The 27,100-nt window shown below is 37.5% G+C and overlaps 1 protein-coding gene across 1 annotated transcript; it reads right to left on the reverse strand.

Moving 5' to 3' along the window:
- Nucleotides 1–2,762: 2,762 nt before the first annotated feature.
- LOC141403277 (uncharacterized) lies at nucleotides 2,763–27,100 on the reverse strand. The gene is made up of 5 exons (XM_073985465.1): nucleotides 25,737–27,100; nucleotides 24,827–24,960; nucleotides 5,718–5,803; nucleotides 3,912–5,650; nucleotides 2,763–3,365 (listed from the first exon to the last, which is right to left on the reverse strand). The coding sequence occupies exons 1-5, from the start codon at nucleotides 26,961–26,963 to the stop codon at nucleotides 2,763–2,765; spliced, it is 3,789 nt and encodes a 1,262-aa protein (XP_073841566.1). The 5' UTR covers nucleotides 26,964–27,100.

Genomic DNA, 27,100 nt, shown 5'->3' on the forward strand with positions numbered 1-27,100 from the left:
TTGGAACTCCTTTCCTTTACCGACCCAACGCAGAAAATTATGAAAAAATTGCCACATATAGTGCTTTTTATCCTGATTCCAACCATGTATTGCTTTTGTTGCGGAAATGTATACTTTCCGAGATATGGGCCTGAAAAGTTCCACAAAGGCCCCAACCTATTCTTCTCTAAATAGCCGGACTTCGGCTGGGATTTAAGACTTCTCCTATAGACAGGTGCAAATCTCGGGAATGGGAACAAAATTTTCTTTTAAATTAGATAATTTTGGAGGTCTATATATCGGGAAGTATACATACCCTTCAACAAAATAATACATCGTCGAAATCAGTATAAAGATCACTATTTGTGGTAATTTTTTAATAATTTTCTGCGGTGGTTTGCCAACATTTTATACAAGGGCCTTTGTGGAACTTTGGAGGCCCATATCTCGGGAAGTATACATTTCCGCAACAAATGCAATACATGGTTGGAATCGGGATAAAAAGCACTATCTGTGGTAATTTTTTCATAATTTTCTGAGGTGAGTCGGTAAAGGAAAGATAAGCCGTTAAATTTAATCTTTTCCGCCAACTTCTTGTTTATCAAATCGGCTGACTTCTTGCAAGTTTTTGCAAATTGCTGTTCGATAAAAATCTGCAAATTTTTTGCTTCGAGAGAGTAAAATTGGTGGAGAGAGGTTACTCAGAACTTGCTGAGTGCTTGCAAGTACTTTTTACTTGCGAAGTTATAGTACACACCTAATAATACAGGTACAGCGGCAAAAACAGCTGATCTTCATACCAGATGTCAAAATGCATTATTGTAAATAAAATCACATACAAAATGTAAACAAGCAATTCACAGTAATGCTTTATTGTGAGCAAATTTGACGTTTTGTATGATTTGATGTAACACCTTCTTATTCCACCATGGTTAGTAATCTTTATTTAATTTTTTAAAACAATTTTGGAAATGTATATAACCCATATAATTTTTATTTAGTGAAAAAGGTTATGTGTTGTAGGTAGGGATCTAAAAACGGGCTTGCTTGTAGAGACCTCTAAGCAAATACTAAAAATATGCAACGGACACTGCTCTGTTGGTATTGCTTCGAAATCACAATATCCATTTATTTTAATGGACTACTAACAGGTGATCGATATTATTCTTAAGAACTAAATACAAAAATATTACTTAACCTACTTAAACTAGTGTGTAGAAAAGAGAAAGTGAGAGTGCACATATGTGTACGAACGCATCTGCCATACAATCTTATGGAGGGGTCGTAAAATACTCTTATCTTACATGCGCATACATATAGCAAGCAACCACATGGTTATTAGACTGCTCATAGATTGCCTGTACCAATCTATTTCAGACTACCACATGTGGGAATGGAAATTTTTATCTCCTTTCTTATAATGACCTCCCACGATAAGGAGGTCTGCTTGCCACATGTTTACCCTTTTCAAGTGGACTGTATTTAAACTGGATCCCTATTTAACAAAATGATCTCTAATCTACACATGCAACCCTCACCAAGACATTCACTATCTTTAAGTATTACAAAACAAATATGTTCACGTGAACATCTTGGGGGCCCAAAAAATACATATGAAATATGACAATTATTTTAAAATACATATACAAATTAAAAAAAAAATAGAAAGTCAAATAAAATCCTAAATATAGAAATATCAGGAAATGCAGCTTGTTCTTAACAGCAAGCTATGTTATAGCACCAAGGAAGCATCACCATCTTTTCAGCCAGTCGCTCTTACACGTACCACCTTTGTCTGCAGGCTTCATCTTCCAGGCTGAATCGTCCTCATCTGGCGGCTTCTTCCCTCTGACACTAGCAACGTCATCCTTCTGCGGCGGCTTTACTTTTCTGGCCTTGGGCATAGTCTTCTTCCGGCCTTGAAGACAGTTATCCTTTTCTGGCGACTTCACCTTTTTGGCCATAGGCATCTTCTCCTTCCAACGTCGAAGAAAGTCATCCTTCTTTAACGGCTTAACATTTCCGGCCTCGGACATCTTTTTCTTCTGGCGTTGAATAATGTCATCCTTCACAGGTTGTCTAGATGGATATTCCTGGCTTATCTTCTTATCAACGCTGAAGAACATTTTCTTCTCATCCCTCTTTGTGCATTTGGCTTTGTTGACTCCAGCATGCTTAATGTCTTCCATGGCAACCGTATGTTCTGATTGTTCCTTTGGGCTGTCCATCTTTTCCCTCTTCATAGGCTCCATTTTTATTAGCAGAGTTCCTGTCTCTGCCTGGTTTTTGGTCAGTGCCGAGCTGTTGACTGATTCGTCTTCCTGGGAATATGGCCCCATAGCCTCATCCCTTCTGTCTGCAGCATCTTTGCTCAGATTTGAAGCCCCCTCGCCTTTGTTGCTCGCCGTCACCACCATTTTCAATGCCGCAGTCTCCCTCTGACTCAGCTCTCCAGAGATCTGCAATTGATTACCCTTTGTAATCGATGCTTCCATTTCTTTTATAGTTTGGAAAAGATTATCAGCCTCCTTAATACCTTCCACCACCAGTTGACAATCAGCTTCATCTTTAGCCAACAGTAGTGCCGCCAACTCATCACGTTTGAATTCAGCTGCATGTCGCGCTCTCTCTGCGCTAGCCAACTCTTTATTAAATTTTCTCATTTCTGCCTTCATAGCCGCCAACTCACAATTTCCATCTTGGATAGCCGCTATTAATTCTTCCTTAGCTATCTTCGATTCCTCATCCTCACGCTTGACATGCTCCGTTAGTGTAGCCAAATCTTAATTTGCTCTTCTCAACTCTCCCATCAAAGTCTTTAAACAACTTTCTGCCGCTAGGTTAGCCGCCTGTAATTCTTCTTTGGCTACTTCAGCATCACGCAGAGCATCCTTGACTTGCTCCTGCAGAGTCACAGCAAGATTGACTACATCTTCTTTCTCCGATTGGCATGCGGTCATAGCGATTTCCATTGCCATGATCTCCCCTTTCATCATAATTATAGCCTCTACGGCGGCCATGAGTTGGATCCGCTCGTTGTCCACTTTTTTCTGCAGGCTACGGACTTCCATTTTGGCCTCTTCGTCCCTCATGTGTAGGTCTCTTATCACCTCACACTGAGAGCTCACGCTGGTTTCAAGGCTTGCTTTAGCCTCTTCAGCTTTTTGAAGGTCAATTTCCAGAATCTTGTTCTTGACTTTCCATTTCCCTTCTTCATAGTCCATTGCGTCGATATCCCATCGCAGGAATTTTATTTGTTCCTCCAATGACAGGGGCCTAACAGGCATCAACATTACTGGTACCACTTCCTCTTTCTTGGTAAACAATTGGAGGATTTTCTCGTTTACCATTTTATCTTTTGCTGCCAGCTTCGATGCTGCAAACCTCTGCATTGTAACGCTTAGTCTGGGTTTAATTGACTTCTTCAATCGCCCAGTTGATGAGAACAAGAAGCTTCTCCACCTCATCAGCAATTTTTGCCGCCATTTCCATTTGGCTCCGCATGGTGAATTTCTCTTCCCCTACGGACAATATCCCCAATTGGATATCAAGACTTCACCAGCCAGCTGACCCAATTTCCTCCCTGTGAGGCAAATTATCAGCTTCCCAGCTCTTTTTGGATTCGGCCACTGATCCGGCTAGAAGGACCAAATGATTACGCGGAAAAAAGATGCACGGCTTTTGATTGTTTTTACTACACTGTTTATTAAAAGTAAAATTATTCTTAAGAACTAAATACAAAAATATTACTTAACCTACTTAAACTAGTGTGTAGAAAAGAGAAAGTGAGAGTGCACATATGTGTACGAACGCATCTGCCACACAATCTTATGGAGGGGTCGTAAAATACTCTTACCCTTTTCAAGTGGACTGTATTTAAACTAGATCCCTATTTAACAAAATGATCTCTAATCTACACATGCAACCCTCACCAAGACATTCACTATCTTTAAGTATTCCAAAACAAATATGTTCACGTGAACAATACTCTTGTATCGGAAGGTAGACAATATTTCAGCAACTCCATTTAGGCACACATAAAGAAAAGATTTGTTATTCTCATCCGCAAAGGTATAATCATCTGGTTTATCTTTACATTTGTTATTCAAACAAGGTGTGTTGGGATCACAAAAACCTAAAGCCTCATTGAAACCACCTGTCGTACAATTACCGACAAGAGTTTGTTTACCATTGCACCAATAGAATTGATTACAATTGGGATGTGGTAGGAGAATCACTTTATCATTCTCAGCACATGGATTATAACAAACGGCTTCTAAATCAGGTTCACATATGGATGTAGCTGGATTGAACAAATCGCCCACGGGACAAGTCTCTAGTGTCGATTCTCCATCCGAGCAACGATAGAAGATGTCACAATGTTTGGGAATTGGTATGAATGTGTCATCTTTTTCATTGGCGCAAAGATTTTTCCAGCAAGTGTGGTCAGTGTCCATGATACATAGTTCGGTTGCGCTATTAAAGTACATGCCATAGGGGCATTGTTGCAGCATTAGTTCACCATTGGAACAGATATAGAAAGAATCACAATCATCACCAGCTACCAATGCACCAGTCTTATGACCACCGGGACAATCACAGTCACTGCTTCCCTCTTCTTCCTCTTGAGCCCAACATTCATCGTTGGTGTCTTCAACACATTTATCTTCTTGGCTATTGTATAGGTAACCCATTTCACAGTATTGTGGTTTACAGATGCCACTGCAACAGACATAATAAGCTGAACAATTTTGTGCATCCGGATACTGTTCACCCGTTTGACAAGGTTTAGGTACGCGACAAACATAGTTTACATCAAATTCACATTCTTCCGAATCGGCATTGAAATATTCATTTTCGTGGCAGAACATTACTTGCCATGCATTATTGTTGCATTCATAATATGATGCACAATTTCCATTGTTAGTTTTATGTTCGCCATCAGTACAAGTTCCGGTACCGGGTTTGTCATCACCGTCTTCTTTGGCCCAGCAAGTGTTTGTGGTATCGGGTCGACAAGATTGAGTCGTGGTGTCATAATAGTAATTTTCTTGGCATGCTTCCTCTACCCACGCATTGTTTTCACAGCGATAATAGGTGCTGCATTTATCACCGGGTTTCCGTTCATTATTTTTTGTACAAATCAATTCCTTTGGCCAACAAATGTTTGCGGTATCGGGTTGACATGATTGGGTCTTGGTGTCATAATAGTAGTTCTCTTGACAGAATACCTCGGTCCAATCATTATTTTCACAGCGGAAGTAAGAGCTGCAATTGGTACCTTCTTTTTGCTCATTTTCTACACAAATAGGCTTATCCCAGCAAGTGTATTTGGTATCGTGTCGACAAGATTCAGTCGTGGTGTCATAATAGTAGTTCTCTTGACAGAATTCCTCGGTCCAATTGTTGTTTAAACAGAAATAGAAAGAACTACAATAGGTACCCGGTTTCATTTCATATTGAACACAAATAGATTTAGGCCAACAAGTGTTTCCAATATCGGGCTGACATGATTGGGTCTTGACATCATAATAGTAATTTTCTGCGCAGGATTTTTCTACCCAATATGTGCTGCAGTTGCTACCCGGTTTTTGTTCCGTAAAAAACTGAGCCGAAATGTTGGTCGGATATATCATTCCAACCATAACAATGAATAGTTGTTGTTGCAATGCTGAAAGGTATTAAAAAAGAAAATATTTTAGTAGAGTAAAATACAGGGTGACATTATCGATTGTCACGCCATCCAACGGCAAACAGCGTACTGCATTTATTTGGTTTGGGTCTTAGACATGCTGAATATCGAATACCGGCTAAAGGTTTGAATCTATGATAACAATTGAATCACCCTGTGTAATAGAAAATCTCGATAACTACACTACTGTCGTGCAATAACACTTTGGCAAGCTCTCTCCTTTCTTTCCTACTTAAGTGATCTTCTGTTGGCTAAAGCATCTCGGCCTAATAGTTCTAAATTAGTATACGCAACTTTTATTTCTGTCGAAACCGGGAAAACCCGTTCTCTAAGGAGAATCTTTAAGCAAAATCGTTCTCTCTCTCACTTATCACCTGTAGCCAAGGTCTTAGAAGCGCCATTGCTACGCACTCTAACCGAGCATCGACACCTAGCTGACCACCAACATGGAGTTCCGCAAAGCATGCAACACAACAACGGCATTAAATGACATCACCATCTTCATAGTAGATGGACTCAACCAAAATCGACCGACAGCGCCTAGTGAAATCTATGCGTTAGATCTTTGAAAAGAGTTTTATGAACCCCTTCAAATTGTCCAATATTGAGGTATTCCATAGCTAACCAAGCGCTGGCTAGGTAACTATCTCAATGGTGGACCGGTATTTTTAAAGTCCAGTCGGGTCTGAAATAAACATTATACAAGATGCAATATTAAGGTGACTGTACCATCATGTTACCTCATTGAGTTCTTCTTTATGCTATGCTGCTATGATCTTCTTAGGGCAATAGAAGATCTCTTGGTGTCTACTGTAGGCAACAGAAGACCTCTTAAGGTCTGCTACGGGCGACAGAAGAATTATTGTGATCTTTTATAGGCTACAGAAGACTTATTGGTGTCTTCTATAGGCAGCAGAAGATTTATTTATGTCTTCTTTAGGCTACAGAAAACCTCTTGATATCTTCTATAGGCAACAGAGGACCCATTGCGGTCTTATATATGCAATATAAGACCTAGCGATGTCTTCTTCAGCCATCAGAGGACCTAGAGCCAACAGAAGGTCCCTTGAAGTCTTCTTAGGCAACAGAAACATATTGAGGTCTCCTAAAGGCAACAGAAGACTTCTTGAGGTACCAGAGAACTCCTTGAAGTATTCAGAAAACCTATTGGTGTCATATATGGGCAAAAGAGGACATATTGAGGACTAGGCAACAAAAGGTCTATTGATATCTTGTATAGACAACAGAAGACCTCTAGAAATCTTCTTTAGCCGAAAGAAGATTTACTGATGTCTTCAACAGGCAACATCAGGCCTCAAAAGGTTTACAGAAGACCTCAACAGAAGAACTATTGAGGTCTTCTATAGGCTACAGAAGAGTTATTGGTGTTTTCTATGGGCAAAGAAGACTTCTTGCAGTCTTCTGTAGGAAACGGAAGACTTATTGAAGTCTTCCTTAGGCACCAGAAGATTTATTGAGGTCTTCTGTAGGCAATAGAAGACGTCTTGGTGCCTTCCGTATGCAGCAGAAGACCTCTTAAGGTCTTGTAACGACCAAAAGTCATCATCTTCGTTTTTGGTCACATTTTTAATATTATTTTACATTAATATTTTAATTAATTTAAACAATTGTTGTTTCAAATATTAACGGTCAAATATTCCACCTAGCGGGTAGCGTAAGCATAAACACATAATGCATAGGAAGTACCCTAGCGGAGAATAGTAGTACTAGAGGGACAGATAATGGTACAACTGACAGCACTAATGAATGTAAACGTTGCCCGTAAGAAGAAATTGTTGGATGGAACGATCAGCCAAAATGGTATAAAAGGAGGTTTTGTTCACACAATCGTGGCAGTCGTCTGTTGATGGCTGATAAGTGAGGTTGATTGGGAAGAAGAAAAAGTGCGCAACTTCGGTTGGTCGGAGGCTTAGTGTGCTGACCAATAGACATTTACTCTTTGCGTGGACGCCTGACTGTCCGCAGGGTCAAGTGAGGGCTGTAGCAATACACCCCATTCTTCGGGCTGCGTTGACGCCGACTTACCGCAGGGCCAAGTGAGGGTTGTAGCAATACACTCTCTTCTACGGGCTGCGTTGACGCCGACTGTCCGCAGATCCAAGTGAGGGCTGTAGCAATGCACCCTATTCTTCGGGCTGCGTTGACGCCGACTGACCGAGCGGCGTCTCCCTGTTTCATCGTTGTGAGCATCGGATATGTGTTATGTCAAAGCTGCCTCCAGCATAGCGCTTCATCATCGGGCAGTTGTTGTACCATTTCTGTCGCCATCACAGCGCGTCATTATCGGGCAGTTAGTGTGTGCTGCCGCCATCATCGGCCGCTACTATGTCCAAACTGCCACCATTCCTCGTTATACTCATCGGGCAGATGCCGTACCAAAGCCACCGCCAGCATAAATCGTCGTTATACTCATCGGTATTCCAGTCACTTGTCCTGTGCTGTTATTACCTTCAACCACAGTACCCGCTGCAGTAATTTTATTGCCTCAGCTGTTTAAGTGTTATTGTTGCCGTGTAAGCAAAGTGTTTAGTGTAGTGTTTTAAGTAAATAAATGCATTTATAACGTTTTATCAAGAAAATCAACAGTGTTACTATTCTTTACCGTATGTTCAACATCAAAAATAAATTCTTGTGACGACCCTGGCCACCGCTGAACCTGTCCCAGCTTCAAAGTGAGAAAACACGTCGTCACGGTCTGCTATGTGCGACAGAAGAACTGTTGAGGTCTTTTATGGGCTACAGAAGACTTATTGGTGTCTTCTATAAGCAAAAAGCACCTCTTGAGGTCTCCTATAGGCAACAGAAGTCTTCTTGAAGGAACAGAGAACTCTTTAAAGTCTTCTATAGGCAACAGAAGTCCTTTTGAAATCTTGTTTAGGCGAAATAAAATTTTCTAAAGTCTTCTATAGGCAACAAAATAAATTTTTATTTCTGTTGCCTGTAGAAAACTTTAGTAAATCTTCTTTGCCTAAAGAAGACTTTAAGAAGTCTTCTGTTGCCTATAGAAGATATCAAGAGATCTGTTGCCTAAAGGTCAAGAGGTCTTCCGCATTTTCGCGGTACAGATGCTTAACCATTTCGCCGTCAAAATCCACTGCGACTGTATTTACCTCCTGGAGTCTTGAACTCAAGGCCGAGCTGGAAATCATTGTCGATGGCCCAATAATTCCCACAGTTCAGCATCCCAAAAGTCTGGGGGTCGCTTTTGATAACTTGCTCAATTTCACGACGAGGCATGTCGCATACAATAAAGGCTACGGCATTGCGTAGGTCTTGAAACATTTAACAGACTCGCATTGCGACATACAAAGTTTTGAGCTGTGCCGCCCAGTATGTACTTCGTTTTTGAGTGACGACCAATGGCATGATTTAAAGACGATAAAAAATAGTGCCCTCAGGATCGCTATCGGATGTGTTATGATGTTGAGTGTGGGTCATCTTAATGTATACACAAAAATACTGTGGGCACAGCAACAAAACGTGTTGCTTGCTAGACCGTTCTGTTCGGCCAAACAACCAGGATTCTCCTCCTTTTCGATACATCCGAAAGTACATCAGACCTTTCCGCCCCGACATACCATCCGACCTCAACAAGACAAGCGGTAAAGCAATACGTTGACAGATATTGGCTACACAGAGGCCTTAACCAACATCCTCTAGCAAACGAAGACTGTGAAAAACTCCTTCCGAGACTTGCTAGAACTACTCTAGTTCAACTTAGATCTGGATGGAGCACCATTCTCAACTGTTATCTATCAAGGATAGCATTTGGCACAAGTGATAAGTGGCCCGACTCTCATGTCAGTCACACGACATAGCGCACCTATTTTCTTGCCCAGCTATGCCCACAGATTTGGATCTTCTCCATTTTTTAAAGTCATAATTTGTTGGTTCTTCACAATTGCTGTTTTTTTTTTAATTCACTATTATTTATTCTCCTTGTTTTTTGAATCCATAAGTCCCTGATCCCTCAAAAAGAAGGAGTATACAGTCAACCAAAAAAGTCTACATACACCCTATAAATCTCGGGTTTTATGGGTAAGGGATATTTTTTATGAAAATCCAAGTACATAGTTATATCTCATATCCCTAATAAACAATATTACATACAACAAAAATATATTCCATAATACGAATAACGGTAAATTCTATAAAAACTAAAAAATTAATAGGGAAAAAGTGTACATACACCCAATGAAATATTAAGATTACCGTAAAATTTATGGAATAAGCAATACAAATTTTACATTTTATTGTTTTATCGAATGTCTCGGGTTGTCTATGACATATTTTAGACAAAATAGGAACATATTTGTGGATTAATTGCCGTTATTTAATGTCAGACTTCGCGTATAGCTCGTTAAGGGGGACCCTTGCAGATTCCTTTGAGTTTTTCAGACTGGTAGTTTATGAAACCCCAGGAAATACAGTGGGACTAATTATTTTGAGATCCTAAAGCGCTTTGAAGTTGTTCTTATGGATAATATATGCTCCTGAGCTTCGATAAATATTTGAATTCCTGAGTTTTTTTATAAATTTTATAGATTTCACAACATTCCAAGGGGCAAATTACATGCAGAAGCCTTCGAATTACCTTGTAATAAGGTCTGGTACAATCCTCGAGCATGCCTTGAATCAGCAATGTAAAAGTATCCGACATTTGTAGCGCTTCAAGTGACCCTAACGGTCATAATACTAGGGCATACTAGTTAACAGTGTCAATTTCATACAAATTTCATGCATTCTTTGTGGTGCTTTAATTTTGATGCTTTGGAAACTTTAGGAGCGGGTTTGGAGAATAATGTTGTACATTTCTGATTGAGTTAAGGCCCAAAAATTTATTACAAAGTAATTCCAAGGTTCTTGCTTGTAATTTGACCCTTGGAATGCTGTGAAAACTATAAAATTTATAAAAAAAAACTCAGGAATTCGCATATTTAGCGAAGCTCAGGAGCATATATTATCCAAAAGAACAACTTCAAAGTGGTCTAGAATCTCAAAATAATTAGTCCCACTGTATTTCCTGGGGTTTCATAAACTACCAGACTGAAAAACTCAAAGAAATCTGCAATGGTCCGCCTTAACGAGCTATAAGCGAAGTCTGACCTTTAATAATGTCAATTAAAGCACAAATATGTTCCTATTTTGTCAAAAATATATCATAGACAACCAGAGACATTCGATAAAGCAATAAAATGTAAAATTTGTATTCCTTATTCCATAAATTTTACGGTAATCTTAATATTTCATTGGGTGTATGTACACTTTTTCTCTATTAATTTTTTAATTTTTATAGAATTTACCGTTATTTGTATTATGGAATATATTTTTGTCGTATGTAATATTGTTTATTAGGGATATGGAATAGATCTATGTACTTGGATTTTCATAAAAATGTTTCCTTACCCTTAAAACTCGAGATTTATAGGGTGTATGTAGACTTTTTTGGTTGACTGTATTTTATTCATTCACCTTTTGCTAGAATTTTATTTCCCATGATGATATTCCTCACAACAATTTTTGTTTGTTCTCACTTTGACCGATTAGACTTCACGCTTCGTTATGGATATAATATGCGGATTACTTCGAAATATAAATGGTGGGCGCGAAAAATGCATTATTTTGATTTAAGCAAATTTTAGATACACTTTTTATCATTTAATTGGGCGATAAGTGTACGAATCCTATCTAAATAAAAATATAATTAATAAATTCTAAGAAACTAAACTTTCTAAGAAACGCTACAATTGCGATATAAAACAATGTCTGAAAATTTACCACCCATTCGATAAGCCGATAATAAGTTTGTGACGTACATTGCCATTAATCTCATGGAGAGGTCATAAACACACTTATTTATGTATGTGCTTTATGAGAATTTATTTGAAATATGCGCCATAGAATTGCCAACTGAAATAAACTGGATTCGGTAAATGTAAACGTATTATAAGTTATCTCAAATATGGCAAGTAAACACGCTGCACCTGCATATCGAACCCATGATATTCAGAGTGCAAGGCAGAAAATCTCTTGAGGTATTCTATAGGCGACAGAAGGCCTTTAGTGGTCTTCTATAGGCAACAGAAAACTTATTAAGGTCTTCTATAAGCAATAGAAGCCTTCTTAAGGCCTTCTATAGGTAACAGACGACTTCTTAGAGTTTTGTATTGGCAATATAAGACTTATTGAGATCTTCTATAGGCACATAAGACCTTTCGAGGCCTTCTATAGGCTACAGAAGACATATCGACGTCTTTAGTGGTCTTCTATAGGCAACAGAAGACCAATTGGGGTCTTCTTTAAGCAACAGAAAACTTCTTGAGGCAACAGAGGATTCCTTGAGTTGTTATATAGCCAACAGAAGACCCTCTGAGTTCATGTATAGGCAACAGAAGACTTATTGAGGCCTTCTATAAGGAATAGAAGCCTTCTTGAGGCCTTCTATAGGTAACAGACGACTTCTTGGAGTTTTCTATAGGCAATATAAGACTTATTGAGATCTTCTATAGGCACATAAGACCTTTTGAGGCCTTTTATAGGCTACAGAAGACCTCTTGAGGTCCTTTTTAGGCAACAAAAGACTTACTGAAGTCAGATGACCTTTTGAGGCCTTCTATAGGCAACATAAAACCTATTGAAGTCTTCCATAGGCATTGAGGTTTTCCAATTCAAGCCATCTTTAGTCAACAGAAGACCTGCTGGGATCTTCTATAGGCAACAGATAACCTAAGCTGTGTTCCAGAACTAAAAAGTTTTTACAATTTTTACCACTTTTACACATTTTACCCGAAAAAGCGTTCCCGTACACCAAAAACTTGTAAAATGTTCACTTCTCTTTAAACAAAAATGGCGCTGAATGACGCTCTCTTTAAGAACTTTTTACACGACAAATTTGGACGAGTAAAAAAATAGTAACATGGTTGCCGGCGTCTGATTGGCTGATACGCCGACTTTGACATTTGTTCCAGTTTTTTTTGACGTATTTTCCATTTTTCCGAACGAAGCTCTATGGAAATCTTCTATAGGCAGCATAAGACCAGAAGACCTATTGGAAATCTTCTTGATGTCTTCTATAGGCAACAGATGAACTACTGAGATCTTTTTTAGGCAAGAAAAGACCTATTGAGGTTCTCAAGAGCAAAAAAAAAAAAAAGACCTATTGGAGCAACAGATGTCACCTTGATGTCTTCTATAGGAAACATAGGACCTGTTGAAGCCTTCTGAAAACCTCTTGAGACATTTTATACGCAGCAGAAGACGTCTTGAGTTTTTTTGCAACAGAAGACCCAATACTATGGAAGATTTTTTAGGCTACAGAATACCGTTTAAGGTATCCTTAAAAAGTCAAAAAAAAAAAAAAAACTTTTAAGGTCTTCTTTAAGTAACAGAAGACGTGTTGAGGTCTGCTATAGTCAATAGACGACATCTTGAAGTCTTATGTTGGCAATAGAAGACTTCATGAGGTATTACATAGGCAAAAGAAGACTTCCTCAGTCCTTCTATGAGCAACCGAAGACCTATTGCCATTTTTAGGCAACATAAGGCCTCTTATTGATTTCCATAGGCAAACGAAGACCTTTTGAGGTATTCTTCAAAAGTAAGAAAACCTCTTTAGGTTTTCTATAAATAACAGAAGACCAGTTGAGGCTTTCCAATGATAACAGAAGACGTCTTGAGGTTTTTTTACAACAGAAGACATCTTGAGATTTTCTATGGGCAACATAACACCTCCTGGAGTCTTTGTTAAGCAACGGTAGGCTTCTTGAGATCCTTTTCAGCAACCAACGATTTCTTAAGTCTTCTTTTAGCAACAAAAGCCCTCTTGAGGTGTTCTTTAAAAGACAGAAAACCTCTTGAGCTCTTCTTCTATAACTCAGTAGTCAAACGCGCAAAATTTGCGACGAAACTTTCCCATTATTTTGGCGTTCATAGATCGAGTTCCCCAATATAGCATTTTCAAAAAATTACTTTAGTATGGAACTCGATCTGTGAACGCCAAAATAATGGGAAAGTTTCGCCGCAAATTTTGCGCGTGTGACTACTGAGTAAGCAACAGACGAAATTTTGATTTCTTCATTCGGCTTCTTCTTTTAGTTTTCTTTATATAAAATAAGACCACTTGAGGTCAACAGAAGGCCTATTGAAGCCTTATTTAGATCACGGAAGACCTATTGAGGTATTCTAGAGGCAACATAGGACCTATTGAGGTTTATTAAGGTAATTTTTATGCAATAGAAACCTACATAGTTATTCTTTAGGCAACAAAATACCTCTTGATGCCTTCAGAAGACCTCTTTAGGTCTTCTACGGGCAACAGAAGACTTCTTGAGGTCTCCTGTAACTAACAGAAAACCTCTTGAGGCAACAAAACCTCAATATGCAACAGATGACGATCTTTTCATAAGCATTTGAACCAATGCAAAGTAAGTCGTGAAAGATCCGATCTTTTTATCAGCATTTGAAACAATTCCATCGATCCAATAGAAATGAATTTTGTGTTTTTATTAATACACATTTTTCTAAATATATGTATAATATTAATTATTTACAATAGGCTTGATGTTGTTGGAGACTCGAAGTCACAACCAACGTTGTTAAAACTCTCGTCGTAAGGTTGATGTCATTGCAAAGGTTTGGCGAAAATGACATGCCAAAGCATTGGTGGAAATGACATGCCACATCATTGGTGAAAAAGACATGTCAAAACATTGGTGTAAATGACATGCTTTGGATGCAAAAATGTATAGCATCTTTTGGGGTCCACGCTCATACGAAATTCATCGATGAAGATGCTAAAAAGATGACACGCCAGATCACTTTCACCCATGATTGAATGGCATCTTTGGCATCGAACATTTTGCTGGGCAACAGAAAACCTATAGAGGTTTTCTATAGGCAACAGGAGACCTTGAGATCTTATTTAGGCAATAAGATAATTTTTGAGGTCTTCTATAGGCAGCGGAAGACCTATTGATGTCTTCTCTACGCTACAGAAGACCTTGAGTTCGCATATAAACAGCAGAAGACCTCTTAAGAGGGCCTTTTGATATTTTATATCTTATGACTTTTCCTATACAAAAGTTCATCGGAGATGACTTTTCCTATACAAAAGTTCACCGGAGATGAATTTTCCTATACAAAACTTCACCGGTTATGACTTTTCCTATACAAAAGTTCACCGGAGATGACTTTTCCTCCACAAAAGTTCACCGGAGATGACTTTTCCTATAGAAAAGTTCACCGGAGATGACTTTACCTATACAAAAGTTCACCGTAGATGACTTTTCCTATACAAAAGTTCACCGGAGATGACTTTTCCTATACAAATGTTCACGGGAGATGACTTTTCCTATACAAAAGTTCACCGGAGATGACTTTTCCTATACAAAAGTTCACCGGATATGACTTTTCCTCTAGAAAAGTTCACCGGTGATGATTTTTCCCATACAAAAGTTCACCGGAGATGACTTTTCCTATACAAAAGTTCACCGGAGATGACTTTTCCTCTACAAAAGTTCACGGGAGATGACTTTTCCTATACAAAAGTTCACCGGAGATGATTTTCCTATACAAGAGTTCACCAGTGATGACTTTTCCTAATGACATATCATATATCTTACGGTATAATTTATGCAACTAAAGATCTATTGAGGCTTTTCTTAGGCAACATGTGACATATTGAGATCGTTTTGTAGGCAACAGAAACCCTATTAAGAAAAGGGTGCTTCTATAGTCCCTTTCTGCAAGAAAAGGGTGCTTCTATAGTCCCTTTCTGCAAGAAAAGGGTGCTTCTATAGTCCCTTTCTGCATGAAAAGAGTGCTTCTATAGTCCCTTTCTGCAAGAAAAGGGTGCTTCTATAGTCCCTTTCTGCAAGAAAAGGGTGCTTCTATAGTCCTTTTCTGCAAGAAAAGGGTGCTTCTATAGTCCCTTTCTGCAAGAAAAGGGTGCTTCTATAGTTCCTTTCTGCAAGAAAAGGGTGCTTCTATAGTCCCTTTCTGCAAGAAAAGGGTGCTTCTATAGTTCCTTTCTGCAAGAAAAGGGTGCTTCTATAGTTCCTTTCTGCAAGAAAGGCTGCTTCTATAATCCCTTTCTGAAAGAAAGGGTGCTTCTATAGTCCCTTTCTGAAAGAAAGGTTGCTTCTATAGTCCCTTTCTGAAAGAAAGGTTGCTTCTATAGTCCCTTTCTGAAAGAAAGGGTGCTTCTATAGTCCTTTCTGCAAGAAAGGGTGCTTCTATAGTTCCTTTCTGCAAGAATAGGGTGCTTCTATAGTTCCTCTCTGCAAGAAAAGGGTGCTTCTATAGTCCCTTTCTGCAAGAAAGGCTGCTTCTATAGTTCCTTTCTTTGTTTGTGTTGTATTACAATTGTTATCTGTGAGTCACTGTGCTGCCTTGTAAGATACCCTAAAAAAAACTTTTATCAGTTTTTGATTAAAAATTGAATTGTCTGCAATGCTGCAATCAAGATAACATTCGAGATTTTTGGCAACAAAATTAAAAAACTTCCTTCGAAACTTTCACAGTCACACACATTCGTTTAAATAAGAGTTGCAAAACTGACGATTTATCATTCGGAAAAATATTTGCCGACATGTGGGGTATGAAATTATTTCAATTTGGGCTCTTGATAATTCTATTCAACAACGCTGTCTATGCGGAATCTGGTGAATCGAAAAATGAGAATTCAGTAGAAACCCAAGAATCGGATTCAAGTGAAGCCACAGACGGCAGTGAAGAGAAAGGGAATGATGGTGGCAGCATATTAAAACCTCTAGTCGAAGTTGATGATAAAAAACTAACCGATGTGAATATCAACATTTTTCCAAATAATGGAAATTAATAAACATTTCTATTCCACAGCTTTGTGAAAAATTCTCAGAGGATATTATAGCATATCCTCAAAATCCCCAAGCACTATGTAGTGTGTCTTGTTCAGCCACCACACTTTGGAAATTGTTGTAGTGGAATGTGTTTTGACAAAACTACAACCAAATGTCAAGCATGTCCTCCATATACCACCCTGTGCCTTGGTAAAACTTCATTCGAGAAAGTTTCAGATAATTGCGAATCGTATTATCTTTGCACGAAGGATAAACCTCTTCTCATAGAATGTCCTTCAACTCAACATTATTCCGAAACCGAAGAGAAATGTGTACCAGCCATTGAGGCCGATTGTCTGCCATTCGGCAAGTGGTGTCGAAATAAACCCAATGGTTTACGTTTTGAATCGCCCAACTGTTATGAATACTACGAATGTCAGGATGAACAGATCCACTTGAAGGCATGCGCCTTCAATGAACATTTCCACAAGGCCAATAGTACCTGTGTAACGGGTTTTTGTACAACAACCGACGATGGTGGTGCATTACTGGAACGTGAACCCATTTGTAGTGATGCCATGGATGGTTGGAAATTTATCCATCCCAAATGTTATAAATATTATGTGTGTCTTAATAGCATAGCCTATGTAGGTCAGTGTCCCACGGGTTATTATTTTAATGCGAATTCGAAAAAATGTGTTGCCGATACAAATGAAATATGTAATGATGATTGAATTTGAAAATGCAAAATAAAAAAAAACAAGTAAAAAGTCGTTAAGTTCGGCCGGGCCGAACTTTTTATACCCTTCACCATAAAATAGTCTTAATTAAAATGGAATACTGCCTACTGCCTCCCACTATTGCCTAAATTACTCTGTGAACACAAATGTTGGGGCAGAGATAATTGATTTTGGAGATGAGAGCACTTGGTTTGTGAATATTAAAAACCCCAAAGGACAAATGCGCCGTGAGTCGAACTTCCGCGTTATGGCGTGATGAAGTTTTTGGAAGAGACCCTGTAAGCCATCATGAATTAGCATTATATTTTTGTTTGTGGTTTTTGTAGAGCACTTAAGCAACAGTGAACAAAGATATAACGCTAATTCCTGATGGCCCACAGGGTCTCTAACAAAAGTTTCATCACGCCATAACGCGGAAGTTCGACTCACGGCGGATCTGTCCTTCGAGGTTCATAATATACTCTCCAAGGCCTTTCTTCCCCAAGAGGAATTTTCCGTTCCCCAGACTTTCACCTCCATTTTGTTGCACCGTGTTATCTAATCTTATCTAAAAAAAGTGTTCAGCTAGGTGAAAGGTACCACTTACGGGGCTATATGAAAGAGTCAACCTATCTTTAATTTTTTTGGCGGAAAAGTTTTATAGCTGCAGGGAACTTCAAGAGTCAAATTGAGGTTAGTTTCATCAAAACAATGTAGACCCTCAAAAATGGACCCATGTTGACGAATTTTAGTGAAGAAATTTTGTGACCACTAAAAATTCCCGAAAATCGGGAGGTACAGTTATATGGCAGGATATACCAAAACATGGACCATTATTGACGATTATTTTTGAATAGACAAAATTGTAGCTAAAATTTTCTAAAGATTTCTAGGACCAACGTGGATTTAGTAAAGAATTTTATGAGGCCTCCAGGATTTAAAGTATTTTAGGAGACCTCTAGGACCATCATGGATTTATGAAAAATTTTAGGAGGTCTCTAGGAGCAACGTGGATTTGTTTAAACAATTTTACGAGACCTATAGGACCAACGTGGATTTATTAAAGAATTTTATGAGGCCTCTAGGATTTTAAAGAATTTTAGGAGACCTCTAGGACCATCATGGATTTATGAAAAATTTTAGGAGGTCTCTAGGACCAACTTGGATTTTTTTAAAGAATTTTACGAGACCTCTAGGACCAACGTGGATTTGATAAGGAATTTTAGAGGCTTCTACGAACAACGTAGATTTATTACATAATTTTAAAAGGCCTCTACGAACAACGTGGATTTATTACAGAATTTTAAGAGGCCTCCAGGACCAACGTGGATTTTTTAAAGATTTTTAGGAGGATTCTGGAACCAACGTCAACTTTCTAAAAAAAAAATTAGGAGGACTCTAGGACCAACGTGGGTTTCTTAAAACATTTTAGGGGGTCTCTAGGGCCAAAGTGCTTTTTTTAAGATTTTTAGAAGGCCTCTCAGATTTTTTTTAAAGAATTTTAGTAGGCCGCTATGACCAACATCGTGTTTTTAAAATTGTTGGAGACGTCTTGGATTTTGTAATAAATTTAGACCTCTAGGGCCAGCTTGGATTTTTTTTAAAGAATTTTAGGAGGCCTCTAGATTTTTAAAGAATTTTTAGGAGGCCTCTAGGACCGGCGTGAATGTTTTAAGGAATTTTAGGAGCCCTCTAGGATAAACGAGGATTTTTTTAAGAATTTTAGGAGGCATCTAGGACCAACATGGATTTCTTAAAGAATTTAAGGAGGTCTATAGGAACAACGTGGATTTTTTAAAAAAATAGGAGGTATCTAAGACCAACGAGGATCTTTTTGAAGAATTAAAAAAAAAATAGAATACCTCTATGACCAACTTGAATTTTTAAAAGAATTTTAGGAGGTCTCTGTGACTAACGTGGATTTTTTAAAGAATTTTACAGGCTTCTACGAACACAGTGAACTTTTTAAAGAATTTTGGGAGAACTCTTAGACCAATTTTTTAAGATTTTCTAAAGGCCAAGGAACATTGTGGTTGTTAGGAGGCCTGCAGGACCAACATGGATTTATTAAAAAAATTGGGGTGCCTCTAGGACCAACGTGTATTTATTAAAAATTTTAGGAGCCCTCTAGGATTTTTTTAAGGAATTTTAGGAGAAATCTAGGACCATCATGCATTTATTAAAAATTTCAGGAGGTCTCTAGGATCAAAGTGGATTTTTTTAAAGAATTTTAGGAGATCGCTAGGACTTACGAGGATTTTTTAAATATTTTTAGGATAACTCTCAGACCGATGTGTATTTTTTTTAAAGAATTTTAGGAAGCCTCTCGCATTTTTTAAGATTTTCTAAAGGCCTCTTGAAACAACGTGGATTTTTTTAAAAAAATTTAGGAGACCTGTAGGACCAACGTGGATTTATTAAAAAAAAATTGGGGTGCCTCTAGGACCAAAGTGGATCTATTAAAAATGTTAGGAGGCCTCTAGGATTTTTTAAAGAATTTTAGGAGAACTCTTGGATCTAGGATCAACGTGGAATTTTTGAAAGAATTTTAGGAAATCTCTAGGACCAACGTAGTTTTTTAAAGAATTATAGGAGGCTCCTAGGACCAACGTAGATTTATTTACTATTTTAGGCGGCTTCTAGGAGGTCCCTGTGACTAGCGTGGATGTATTAAAGAATTTTAAGAGACCTCTAGGATCAATGTGTATTTTTTAACGATTTTTAGGAGGCTTCTAGGACAACAATGATTTTTTTAAAGAATTTTTGGAGACCTCTAGAACCAACGGCCTTCTTTATTCTTTTATCAGAAATGAAGCGGAGTCAGAAATCCAGCCGCTTATGTACCCAGGCCTTAAAGATTCCTAATTTGCAATGAAATTCAATTTATAAATGCCTATCGTATCGTGAAGTAATGTATTTAATAGTGCGTTTGCATTTAACCGGATTTAATAAGTCCAATGTATTTCAAATCCAAAAATCCAAACGTCCAAATAATCCACATAAAGAAGGTTAACTAGCGTGAATTTAATTAAAAAAATTTACGACATTTTTCGTTTTCAGATCGAGTTCCATAGTAAAGTAAAATCATGAAATTGCTTTAGTGGGGTATTCGATCTAAGAACGCCTAATTTAATGAAATTTTATAATGAAATTCACGCTAGTGTGAACCGAATGTGATATTAATGAAATAATTTCATGAACAGGTAGTCCCAATTTACATTGGGCGAGTTTACTTGCGGCAATTGTCATTTTGTATGAGAGAGAGGTGAGGCATATGGTAACCCTTTGCCTCTCAGCACCCTCTCCCACCTACAAACTGACAATTGCCGCAAGTAAACTCGCCTAATGTAAATTGGGACGTAGTAACATTGACATATTTGTAATATGTTAGTCCGTGTTTAGACGCACAAAATTCTCGGGAAAGTAAATTCAGTGTTTAGGCAATAGGGGGTAGGAAAGAGTATTGAGGAGCTCTTTCCTCTCCGCTCTCTCCCAAAAAAACTCAATTTACTTTCCCGAGAAATTTGTGTGTCTAAACACAGGCTTATTTCAAAATTGTCTTTTTGTTGTAGGGGAAATTACAACAAAAATATTTTTGTTACAAAGGGGTTTGACATTTGACATTCACACGAACAGCTGGTGTGATATCACTACCTTGGTAATTGTCATGGTACAATAATACACGTAGCATTATCATGCCAGCTGATGGTAACATAATGTATCAATTGCTACCTGTGTATTTGTACCATGGTAATTGTGCCATGTATCAAACCAAATTCTAATTTTATATTCATTCATAACATCAAAAATATAATATATACATAATATCCATGATGAAATTATAAGGTGGCGTAAAACGACCAGCTGATTGGTTTCAATCTGTCAATTTTTTTGTTATTGTGAATCATTTGTATGCAAACTTAAACATTTTGACATATTGAAGAATTTTCGCCCAAAATAGAGTTGTTGTTGTGCTACTTACGTGACCTTATAAATAGATCTTGATAATATCAAAAACTATTTTTATTTTTCGTGTGTAATCCCAGGGTAAAACTATAAGTCTGTCTGGTTACTTTCCCAGCAAGAATTGTCCAGCAAGAACTTTCTCAGAGTGTAAGGGGTTTTTATTCTCTTTTGCTAGAAAATTTTAAAAAGTAAACAGACACCTTCGCAGCAAAAACCAGCAAGCAATCAGCTGACTTGCCAAAACAGAACAATTTGTCCGCCAACAAAGGAAGCAAACACGTTGTATTTTATTAAAAATAAAAAAGAAAATGAAACAAAAAAGTATTTTTCCACTTTACAAATTTGTTCTCCATAAAACAATACAATTAGACTATGTTATTTCCACAATAAAATTGTTTTTAATGTTCACAAACATAAATCAACAAAAAACTAAAAACAGCTGATTGATTGTTTTCAGGAAGAAGAAGAGCTTGCAAGTGCTTGCTAGAAGAAATTTGTCCAGCAAGAATTTGCAAGCTTTCAGTGAAAGAGCTGTCAAAAGGTCTCTCTCGAATCGCTCTCTTTTGCTGGTTTTTTGTGTTAACAGACGACTTCCAGCAACATTTGGCACAAATTGTTACAAATTTTAGGGTAACCAGACACAGCTTATAATGCACACTTCCGCCATAGAATTCATTCCATGGTATATTATTTCGCAACAGTTGTGGCAAAATATGTATGCCAGAAATAAATAAAATACGTTTTTTATTTGTGCAAAATCGGAATAATAAGAACTTTATTACATTTAAGCAAAATATTAAAAAAATTGCCATTAAATTTATATCCAAATGAGTTTATTTCCTCCGCTCTCCATTAAATCCAATGACAATTGATTTCGACATGGACTCCAACTCTTCACATAATGTGGCATCTCAATTAGTCTAAAGAAAAAGAAAACATTAATAAAGGAGTTAGAGTACGTTTACATATAACAGAATTTAGTAAAAGGCCGCTTGTGTAAGAGCTTTTTGCCGGGTTAACCTTCTTTATGTGGATTTATTTGACGTTTGCGCTATGGAATTGACATTTGAAACCCAGTGGATTTATTAAATCCGGTTAAGTTCAAACGAACTATAAATCTAGTGGATTTGAGTTGTTAAATCAAATACGTAGACGTCAAATAAATGCTTATAAAGACTTCAAATTAATCGTGTAAAAAGCTCTAAGAAAAAGAAAATTACGGTGCAATTATTAGGTTGCGTTAAAAGCCACAATGCTGATTGAACTCAATCTGTCAATTTCGTTGGTATTCTGAATTAATTTTATGAAAATGTAAACAAACACATTGACAGCTTCAAGGATTTCTTGATGTTCTAGTCTTGTTGTTAAACTAAGTGTAGAGACTTACCAAATGTCAATTCCATAGCATATACGTCAAATTAAATCCAACCGATTTATAACTATGATGTTTTTTGACGTATATGCTATGAAATTGACCATGGCCCAATTATACAGGTCCTCTCTCAAGCGAATTCAAACAAAAACAAAGATTTGAAATGTCAAAATTCATAAACAAAGGCGAAAAATTTGTTTTCGCCGACACGAAATATGTTTGAGGCGAATTTCTTTATTGTCAATTAAGGTAGATGCATACATAACATTTTCGAGAAACAGTTGTTGACGCAGTTATTTTTGTTTGGCGTAACAGAAAATACTAGCCGATTGATCTTTAACTGCCAAAATAAATTCTGATAAAAAACACAACAAATGTTGACATTTTACGTGTGCAACATAGAGTTGATTTGTTTTTTTTTTTCAATATACATCTACCTGTTCCTCTACACTTTGACTTTTCTCTACCTCACAGCGAATTCAAATGACAAATATGAATTTTGACAGCTCAAATCAAAATCATTTGTTTTTGAGAGAGGACCTTTATAATTGGGCCATGAAATTGACATTTGAAATCGAGTGGATTTATAAATCTAAACGTACTATTATACTTCTAATAGCACGGTTACACTACAGCTTTTTGCCGGGTTAACCCACTTCATGAGGATTTATTTGCTTAATCTGCTCAAATCTGACCAGATTTGCCATACAAAAATTAAATTCTCTCGTGGCTGGGTTTATTTTAAATCCGGCACAAATCCACCAAAAATACAGTGTTGTATTCGGTATTTGTGCAAAAAAATTCAACTCTACTCAAAATGTACCAAAAGTTGCAACTGTTTTTGCAACAGAGTTTGTCGTGTTTTACACGTTTACGATTGGTCGCATGAGATTTTATGGAGTTAATAAATCTAAAGTTATTTGGAAATCATATATATATGTATACGTAAACAAACATCAACTGACAGTTTATATCCTCCAAAAGCTAAGTGTAACCGGCAAAGATTAAACCACTGGATCTATTATACCCCGGTTACACTATTGAAGGTTAACCCACTGGGTTTAATAGATCCAGTGGGTTAATCTTTGCTGGTTACACTTAGCTTTTCGAGGATATAAACTGTCAAAAAAATTTAAGTGGGGTACACACGATCAGTTTTGCTTAAATAATCGATTGCTTGCCAGTATGGCAGCCCACTTTTGTCAGTCATCAGGCAACCACAAAATATTTTGTGGTTGCTAGATTGTTTGACAGTAATCGATAATTCCGAAAAATCGACTGTCAAAACTGATCGTGTGTACACCGCTTTACCCCGTGTTTTTGTAACTTATTTTTGTTCGTTCGTCTATATTCGTAATAATTTGGCCATCCATTGCTCAGCCCACAGCTGACGTACAGACTTAATTTTTCTTAGATGAGTTCCATATATAGTTAAGAATTCCTCATTTAAAAATCAGCGCTCTATATGTGCGCTAAGGCGAGAAAATCAATGTACAAAATTTGACAGTTCGTGTGAGAAGAATAAAAATGTTTACAAAAACAGGGGGTTAATCATGGCACAATAATAAAGGTACAACGGCAAAAACAGCTGATTATCACATTAGTTGTCAAAATATATTATTGTGAATAAAATTACATACAAAAGGTAAACAAGCAATTCACAGTAATGCATTATTTTGACGTTTGGTGTGGTAAATGACCCGATTATTGTTATCGATGTAACATCTTCTTATTCCGCCATGGCTTTAATCAAATTAATCTTGTTACTGCAAAATGCATTATTGTGAATAAAATCACATTCAAGACGTCAACAAGCTATTCATAGTAATGCGTTATTATGAACAAATTTTGATGTTTGGTCTGATTTTGAGCAAGTAATGTAACACCTCCATGGGTCCAACCATGGCAAATTGAACAGGTGGTGGTGTCACACCAGCTATTCGAATATGTTATAATTTCCCCAACAACATAAAGAACATTTTGACCAAGATATATTTATAAGGTCACGTAAGTAGCACAACAACAACACTATTTTGGCCGAAAATTCTTCAATATGTCAAAATGTTTGTTTACGTTTTCATACAAATGATTCACAATAACAAAAAAATTGACAGATTGAAACCAATCAGCTGATCGTTTTACGCCACCGCAAAAAATCTTTTTTTATGTGTGCAAAGGTTAATCATCATAATAATCAAGTGGTTTGTTTGGGCGACTTTGTATATACCTTGGTCTTGTCCGCAAATATTTTATAACTTACCTTAGTGCACATTGCCATTGTGGTATTAACGCCAAACCATTAACGCACATACAGAATTCGGTCTCGGAGTTATTTTTGGTGGGGAAGATTTGATATGGTGGCAAAGTTTCACATAATGTGGCATCGCAGTTAGGCTAAAGAAAATGTTAAGAATGAATAAAGTTTAGTGGGTATAAATTTGCCAATTCCATTGCATATTTGTTCTCCTCTATAATTTGACTTCGGAAAGCAAAGAAATTAGGCGAAGAGCTATTGATGTTTTCCTTAATGTAAACATAGCATTAGATACGATCCTTCAAGCAACCCTTCATTACAAATTAGTGCCTGGTTTAAATTTACGAAATCCACTCGATTTAAACGAATGGATTTCAGATGAGTTTTCATTTGACGTATACACAAAGGAATTGACAGTTGAAATCTAAACAATTTCGTAAATGTAAACGTACACTAGTGTTCTTTAGAGAACGTTTACATTGCGGCAATTTCATTGCACATAGATCAAATAAATCCTCGGGAATAATGATGATGAGGATTTATTTGACATATACACAAAGCAATTGACAATTTACTCACAACAAAAACAGCTGATCGTGATTTGACCTGTTAAAACACACTATTGTGATTACATCACAGTACAACAAAAAAAACATGTACAAAATTTTGACGTTTAAAGTAGAAAATCGTGATCAGCCGTTTTTTTGCTGGAAGAGCTTTTCATTAGACCATATAAAGACAGCGGTACGTAAGAAGCCTCAGCGCCTGGTTTTCTTTCGAGGCTTTCCATGTACCGATGCCTTCATAATCTACATATGTATTCAAAACTTACATCGGAAACTTTAACACATGCAATTCCACTAAATTCGCTGCCAGCTGGTCATTTCTTTTCCACCGCTACTCCATTCATACATACATAATACAGCGATTTGTCATTCTCATCAGCAAGGATGGTAAAATCCGGCAACCCTTCACAAATGCTATTCAAACAAGGCGTGTTGGGATCACAAGAACCTAAAGCCTCATTGAAACTACCTATCGTACAATTACCGACAAGAGTTTGTTTACCATTGCACCAATAGAATTGATTACAATTGGGATGTGGTAGGAGAATCACTTTATCATTCTCAGCACATGGATTATAACAAACGGCTTCTAAATCAGGTTCACATATGGAAGTAGCTGGATTGAACCAATCGCCCACGGGACAAGTCTCTAGTATCGATTCTCCATCCGAGCAACGATAGAAGATGTCACAATGTTTGGGAATTGGTATGAATGTGTCATCTTTTTCATTGGCGCAAAGATTTTTCCAGCAAGTGTGGTCAGTGTCCGTGGTACATTGTCCGGTTTGGTTATCAAAGAACATGCCATAGGGACATTGTTGCAGCAATAGTTCACCATTGGAACAAATATAGAAAGAATCACAATCATCACCGTCTACAGATGTACCGTTTTTATGACCACCGGGACAAGGTTTAGATACGCGACAAACATAGTTTACATCAAATTCACATTCTTCCGAATCGGCATTGAAATATTCATTTTCGTGGCAGAACATTACTTGCCATGCATTATTGTTGCATTCATAATATGATGCACAATTTCCGTTGTTTGCTTTCAGTTCGCCTTCAGTACAACTTCCGGTACCGGGTTTGTCATCACCGTCTTCTTTGGACCAGCAAGTGTTTGTGGTATCGGGTCGGCAAGATTGAGTCGTGGTGTCATAATAGTAATTTTCTTGGCATGCTTCCTCTACCCACGCATTGTTTTCACAGCGATAATAGGTGCTGCATTTATCACCGGGTTTCCGTTCATTATTTTTTGTACAAATCAATTCCTTTGGCCAACAATTGTATTTGGTATCCTGTTGACAAGATTGAGTCTTGGTGTCATAGTAGAAGTTCTCTTGACAGAATACCTCGGTCCAATTATTATTTTCACAGCGGAAGTAAGAGCTGCAATTGGTACCTTCTTTTTGCTCATTTTCTACACAAATAGGCTTATCCCAGCAAGTGTATTTGGTATCCTGTTGACAAGATTGAGTCTTGGTGTCATAGTAGAAGTTCTCTTGACAGAATACCTCGGTCCAATTGTTGTTTAAACAGATATAGAAAGAACTACATAAGGTACCCGGTTTCATTTCATATTGAACACAAATAAATTTAGGCCAACAAGTGTTTTCAATATCGGGCTGACATGATTGGGTCTTGACATTATAATAGTAATTTTCTGCGCAGGATTTTTCTACCCAATATGTGCTGCAATTGCTACCCGGTT

The sequence above is a fragment of the Musca autumnalis genome, unplaced genomic scaffold, assembly GCF_047663935.1.
Source record: "Musca autumnalis isolate F117 unplaced genomic scaffold, ASM4766393v1 scaffold_4, whole genome shotgun sequence".
NCBI classification, from domain to species: Eukaryota; Metazoa; Arthropoda; class Insecta; order Diptera; family Muscidae; genus Musca; species Musca autumnalis.